Raw genomic sequence first — 7,142 nt, 5'->3', positions numbered from 1 at the left:
GAGGTAGCCAGTCAGGTCAGCTGTTAGCATTGATCAGGGCTGTTGTGAATTAGAGAACTAGCTAACACTGCTGAGAGGACCAGTCACTGGTTATGGCTAAAAAGGGCTGACATCACTTGGGCAGCTAAGGCAGTCAGCTAACCGCGAGACACGTGCCCAGGATTGATGGACCCGTGGTGGGCCTGTCTCAGCAGGGGGCGTTGAAAGGGTAAAACATAACATTAGTTTTCTGGTTGACTGCTACAGCTGTCTCAGCGCCTCCTGGGGACTGTGCAGTTAACCTCATGGTACTGAAACTAAAAGGAGGAATGGAAAATGTTCCGCTCTTCTCTTTTCTGGGAGGCAGTGGGGAGGTAGAGCGCACAGCCCGATCTGGCGGGGAGGTGTGGGAATCCAGATCGGTCGCCCCCCCTTCCGACTCTCCTCTCTGCTCTCTCTTATCTTACTTACTTGTCTTACTCCTCTCTGTCACCTTTTCTGTCCCTTTGAAGAAATGAGGCTCCATAAATGTTAAAGAGGTAGGTATTTCTCAGTTGCAGTGAATAGATAGAATAAACTGTAGAAAACTAAACAGGAGAAAGAAGAAGAGAAATAACTATTTTAACATAAACCACTGACGCACTCCAGGGCCTGATCAACCCTGGCAGGGCCTCCTTGGATGAGGGTGTCTAGTGATAATGGCCGAAACACCCGATGAATCCAAGGTCCACAACTGACGATGTGTCCCACATTTTAATAATTTAGATCAGATCTCTAACCCCTAAACCTAACCAAGGGAAAACGGCAGATTAGCCTGGGTAAAAGACCGAAGGTTGAGGCACACAACGATGTGTGCCGCTGGTTTCTGGGCTGCTTTTCCTCATAACAGCCATCCCCCAAGATTTTCTCAATTAAAAGCAATGCATTGTCAGGGACTGTAACATCTAGTCCTTTTACTGAATGTGTTTGTCAATGACCATTTATTTGTATTTATTTTATGCAACTTCTTGCATTAAGTCATTTTAAAAGTCAGACATTTGGAGGTTAGTGGCTCCAGTCCAGCTCTACACACACACACACCTGGATACACCAAGGTCAGGCTCTCAGTGAGGCCTGTCACTATCATTATCACAATTATACTACACTATTATACTACTACTATATACTACATTATACTGGTTCATAATAATGGATTGCATTTATATAGCGCTTTCCGGGGCCCTCAAAGCGCTTTACAATGCCACTATTCATTCACTCTCACACTCACACACTGGTGGAGGCAGCTACAGGTGTAGCTACAGCTGGAGCAGACTGACAGAAGCTGCCATATCGCCCATCGGCCCCTCTGGACAACACCAGTAGGCGGGAGGTGAAGTGTCTTGCCCAAGGACACAACGACCAGGACAGACAGAGCTGTCGTCCCACATTTAACTTAAACATATTTATTTTTTTATTTGCACTCAAAATGAATCAACTTTCAGCAAAACCCAATAATTACAGTTCTGTGTTAAACAATTACAAAACTTTCAGATTCACACACACCACCACCACCAAACTCAGACATTAGAACAGTTATTTCTACTACTCAAACTAATTCTGATTTATATTTGACCAAAAATGCTTTATTATTAGGAAATAGAGAAAAGCATTTTTACTCACATAAGGCTGGATATTAAGACCTTTTAACCTCTCTGAGCTGTGTTGTGGAGGTGGCTAGTTGGAGGATTTCAATCTCTTTCTACTAATGCATAGCTTGGGAAACAAACAACAACGTGTGGGACTAATAAAGGTTATCTTATCTTATCTTATTGGAGAATTCATTAATGAAGCAGAACACGTGAAGTAGGCAGAATCTGGACTCATCGTTGAGAATAACTGTCCCCCACATGTTCAGGTTCAGTGGACATGTTGCTGACATGCTCTTTTGGACCAAGCCCGTCCATATCAGTCAAACATAGCATGCTTGGAGAAGACACCGCTGCAGTAGTCCATACCCAAAAGTGCTGCTGATTAGGCCCCAATTAGCCATGTGACTCTCATCACCTGGAGTACCAGAAGCTCAAAAGATTCAAGAACAGAATAAGCCGTTTGGCTGTGTTTCATGGGCACAACCCACAAATGCATTTTCTTTATCAATTGTAATGGACTTGTTCCTATCACAACTGGTCATGGCTCAGATCCCTACATTTGTTGGTTTTGTATTAGAAATAGAAATACAACCATCAGTCACAAAACTGGAGGCACTAAAAAATGAAATAAATGTACTATTAAACACGGACTGTCTTTTACTAGGCCACCTGTCAAAGGGCAAAGGTAAACAATTCTTTATGTGAATGTGTTGGAAGCAGGGATTTACCTGCAGTGAATCTCAGAACTGGGCCATGGGCCAATGGAGAAAGCTGGTTTGGTCACCTGGTCGTGGTTTTTTCCTCTTCACTGAGGACTATACATTAGGACTAGGAGAGGATACGCTAGAACACTGCCTATAAGAAAAAATCAACCCATAAAGTTCTCATGTCACGATATTCATGCTCGATGTTGAACTACCTGCAGCCCACATGTACCCCATCGAGGCAGGAGAATGCCCGATGGTAACAGAATATGACTAAGTGCAAAGTATTAACTTGACCTTCAAAATCCCCAGATCGCAGTTCAGTCTAGTCTGCAGGAAGAATGAGTCTGATCCACGAGGGCCCTGCCTATAAAATATCAGGATTTACAGGATCTGTAACACAGGGGACTCTCAGAAGTCTCGTAGAGTCGGGTCTCCCTGGGTCAGAGCTGTTTCAGCAGCCAGAGGAGCCACACAATTTTAGACGAGTAGTTTACAACTTTACAAGTTTTATTCCAGAAGATGGCAACAGTGTTAAATCAATGGTTAAAACTGACTTATCCAAACATTTGTAATTTGGATCCATTTCTTCAATTAAAAAAAGGACAGTTTATTCAAATTGGAAGATGTAGCAAATAATAAACCCTTCATTTTACTTAACATCTCTTTACATTTTGTGTACTGCCTGTCTCATTCATTAATGTGTTGGTGAAACTGGTGATGAAGGTGTGTTTATTTGTTTTTAATGGTAGTAATTACTATCACTGGGAAAACTTTCCATTTCTTATTTTCTCAAAAACCTTTGAATTCAACACTTTATCTCACAATACCAAATACAACAGGAACTAAAATTCTACAATAAGGAAACTTGAAGTATGAAGTGAAGCACTCTGGAACATCGCTGCTGGCTGAAACAGAACAAACACAGGTGATAAGGCATGCGGAGTAAGAGTACAGTTCACATATGACCGTACGATGAAACACTGAGCTGCTGACGGTGAGGACGTCACTGCTGTCATCAGTTGTCCTCACAGCCGGGACGCTTCCTGTAGTTTTTAGTCATCATATTCCTGAAGGAGGTGAACTGGCACCTGGACTCTTCTACCTTCTTTTCTTTTTGCACCTCTTTCTTTTCCTCTCCTTGACCCATAGCTCCACTCGTGTCCTTCTCTTCATCTTTTTGTCCTTTCTCAGTTTTGTCTAGATGTTCTTCTGTTTTCCTTCCTTCTTCCTCTTCGTCCTCCTCCTCCTCCTCCAGTAGGTGACTGAGATGCATTCCTGTCTCCTTTGCACTCACAAGAGAAAGCTGATCATTAGGTTGTTCCTTCGGCAGTTGCTTGGGTCTGAAGATCATCTTGTGCTGGAGGTCACAAGGGGAACTGCCTCTTGCCTCTTGCCCCAGGCTGGACAGGAACTGATAAGCCACCCTGCTATTTTCCTGATCGCTGCTCTCATTCACATCCTCCAGACTGTAATGTGTCCAGCGTTCAGGATGCACTAGGTAGTCTGGGACTAATCTCTTCTTTGGTGGTGTGGGACAGATGGATGATGGATGGCTTGTGTTTTGACTGTGAAGTGAGGATTCGTCTGCAACAGTGTTCTGATTTAGAGAGGAGAAAGTCTGCCTGCCAATACTGTCTAGGCAGTCAAAGATACTGTGGCTGCGGTCAGAGAAGGCTGAGGTCCCTCCACTCAGACTGAATGAACTCTGAGATATGGGAATAGCTGCTGGTGCACACACATCATCATCATCATCATCATCATCATCACTGTGGTCTAGGTCTGGGTCAAATGGAGCTCTGCTGGGTTGTTGTTCAGGCTCAGATTCATCACTGGCTGACAGCTGGTCGCCATGGTCACTGTTTATCATATCACCGTGCTGTCTGACATGCTTCTGATCACACATCTTGACACCAACACTCTGACGAGAACCTGATGAGGGAGAAAGGAACAGAGCTGTGCTATAAATAACCATCATAAGGCCAACATGGTTCAACTGTTGTTCCTCAAAGAACATTGCAAAATCAAAAAAAGCATTTCATGCTATTGTTTTGTAATTATATTTAAACTTGTTCTCTTGACGCTGCAGGGACTCCTGTTACAATGACAATAAGGATGTACAGATTGTGGACAAGTCAAAACTGGATGCCAATACTTTGTGTTTTCCACAAACTCTCCAAGTTTTCAAACTGTTTCAATGTCTCTGAGCTTCTTTACTGGAATACATCATTACAACGGTGGTAAAAAACCTACGATTGTACACTCGTGTCTGAAATCCAGCTGTGGCAGCCACAGCACACTACAAAAGAGGGGGTGAGAGGTGCACGACGTGACACAGGATGTGATGTCAAATTCAGCATGCAACACCCTCGACATGGCGATAATTATTAATAACAATATTTAAGTCATGCCACTAATACTGTAGAGTGAGCGTAGGCCATAATAATACACTGACCTTTATACTTAAGTGAGCACTCAAAGCGCTTTCTGCTGCAAGCCTCATTCAACCAATAACACACATTTCATGCAAGTGCTTCTGTTTACATCATATAGGCTTCCTTCATACTGCCATCATTAGCATCATTCCCAGCTCTGTCAGTGAACAGAGACACCACCCATCAATTAGTTTAAAAACAGGAATGTCTCAAAGAACTGGATGACCTCTAACTTTCTGCTTCCAAGTTCAGATCAAACGGAGATTATTGTACTCGGCCCTAAAAATCTTGGGAATATCAAACCAGATTCTTCCTCTGGAGAGCATTTCCTGCAGTAACACTGTGAGGAATCATGGAGTCACGTTTGACCAGGACATGTCCTTCTCGCCTTCAGTACTCAAGTTAAACATTGCAATCAGTGGCTGACAAAGTGACTGCTATACATCCTTCACTTATTCGGGTAAAGAGAGGACAACAGAAACTGTAACCGTAACCGGTATAGCTCTGACTTACTTTATATAACCTTTTTGCAAACCCTGTTCTTCACAGCCTATCTAACAATAGAAGTAAATGTACTGTACGTTGGAAACACAAAGAAACATCGAAAATTACTTTCTGGCACAGCGCTGCGCGGATCTCCCGGGTTACTGATTCTGCGCAGTCCCGGCTCCTGTCCAGCCAGCTAGCACGCTAATGCTAAGTGCTGTTGCGCTGCAGAGCAGCGGTAAGAGAACTGCCGGGGATCATTCTCAAAAAACATTTCACCCTGTCAGTGGTTTACCTGACTGCTGGCGCTAACACCGACCCGGTAGTTTACAACGACGCGTAAACATCGACTTCCTCTACGCTTGCGTCTCAGAAGCTGCTGCCCCCAGCGGCCACAAACTGTGGCTGCAAAAGGATCAGACGAGCCTCCCGCGATAAGTCTACACAGAAAAGCGCGTTTCGCCCGGGAAGCATCCTGACAAATACTATGCACCGCTTTATGTTTGGAAGGAGAGTGCGGTGGCTGCCTTTTTTGACATGGAGAAAGCTTATGATATATCGCGGAATGTTTTTAATAAAATTAAAGGAGATAGGAATTAATAGTTCAATGTTTTTTTTATATATTTTTTTACATGATCGGTGAATACAAGTAAGAACAGCACAAAGTGTTTCAGGGATTTGTTTTGTTTTCTGAGAATGGTTTCTCCCAGGAAAGTATAGAGAGTCCACATTCTGATCTATCATTATTACTGATAAGTTTGAACATTTGGAGAATGGATTGGGCTTTTCTGATGATGGCATAATCTGGAAGAGGGGTAAAATGTAACGTTTGCTTTTAAAAAGATAAAAGAAGAATTTAATAAGATAGAGGATTGGTCCTTTGAATTTGGATAAAACAAAAGCACATTTTTTAACAAGGAAAAACGTTTCTGGAAATCTGAACCTGCAAATTTACACTCATGACTTGAAAAGGTTAAAACAATTTACGTTTTTGGGAATATGGTTGTATGGAAAATTGACCTGGAAAGTACATATTCCAAAAATAATTTATAAATGTAAAAGAGTTTTAAATGTTATGAGGTGTCTGGTTGGGAGAGAGTATTTTAATAAGGTCAGTATTTGATTATGGCAGTACAGCATTTGGTTCAGCACAAGTTTCATTACTCAAAAAACTATAAAACATAGAGTATCAACATTAAGATTATTTATAGGTGCCATAAGAACAACTCCAACACCAAGAAAAACCACTTCAGCTGAGAATATGTTCTACATACTGGTTTAATTTAAATACCCATAATGAGGATCATCCATGTCAAGAGATTTTAAAACTACGTTGGGGAAAGGAAAAAGAAGCAATCAAGTCATTTTGGCTGCACAGTAGACAAGATTACAAGGGATTAATGTTAAGGGTCTGAACGGGATGATGGGAAGGGCCAAATGTACCACTGTCCAGTTGACTGTCTGTCCTTTGCCAATAATTTCAATAATTTTATACTTGTTTTGATACTGCAGATTTTAAAGAAAGGACAATGGACTGTGATGGCTGATGTAGCCCAGAGCACTACAATTCATCTGTCTGAGGAAATGGTTGGCAAATGTTTGTCTATGATTGAGCCATATAAGGCATTTTGAAAGCTTGTTAAGCACAGTTGAAGGGGAACTTAGGATCTTGATCAAACTGTTTCGGTTTTTATTAAATACTTGTATAGTTCCTAGAATACGGAAGACTAGTGTAATTAAGAAATAATTAAGACACTTCTCAACAGGCCAGGTTCCAAAGCCTTTAGTGAGTTTCGTCCAGTGGCCTTGACCCCTGTGCTTAATGTATGGAGCAAGTGGTTAATAAATAGCTCACCTCTTCAGTGGATCAGTGGGAAAAAGTCACAAAGGGCACAGGAAGTGCAATGTTG

At 42.1% G+C, this 7,142-nt stretch overlaps 1 protein-coding gene across 3 annotated transcripts; it reads right to left on the bottom strand.

The window, feature by feature from the left end:
* Positions 1-3,032: 3,032 nt before the first annotated feature.
* tssc4 (tumor suppressing subtransferable candidate 4) lies at positions 3,033-5,678 on the bottom strand. Of its 3 annotated transcripts, none has more exons than XM_005753581.2 (2): positions 5,359-5,678; positions 3,033-4,243 (listed from the first exon to the last, which is right to left on the bottom strand). In XM_005753581.2, exon 2 carries the CDS (start codon positions 4,215-4,217, stop codon positions 3,330-3,332), a length of 888 nt encoding a protein of 295 aa, XP_005753638.1. In that variant the 5' UTR covers positions 4,218-4,243; positions 5,359-5,678; the 3' UTR covers positions 3,033-3,329. The 3 variants fall into 3 exon arrangements, with proteins under 3 accessions (XP_005753638.1, XP_005753637.1, XP_005753639.1); XM_005753580.1 differs by having other exon boundaries at positions 5,528-5,678; XM_005753582.1 differs by lacking the exon at positions 5,359-5,678 and adding an exon at positions 5,260-5,352.
* Between the last annotated feature and the right edge of the window lie 1,464 nt (positions 5,679-7,142).

The sequence above is a fragment of the Pundamilia nyererei genome, unplaced genomic scaffold (assembly GCF_000239375.1).
Source record: "Pundamilia nyererei isolate P.nyererei 1_Seehausen unplaced genomic scaffold, PunNye1.0 scaffold00441, whole genome shotgun sequence".
In the NCBI taxonomy this organism is placed as follows: domain Eukaryota; kingdom Metazoa; phylum Chordata; class Actinopteri; order Cichliformes; family Cichlidae; genus Pundamilia; species Pundamilia nyererei.
The sequence above is the reverse complement of the archived record's forward strand: the minus strand, read 5'-3'. Positions and strand labels throughout refer to the sequence as shown.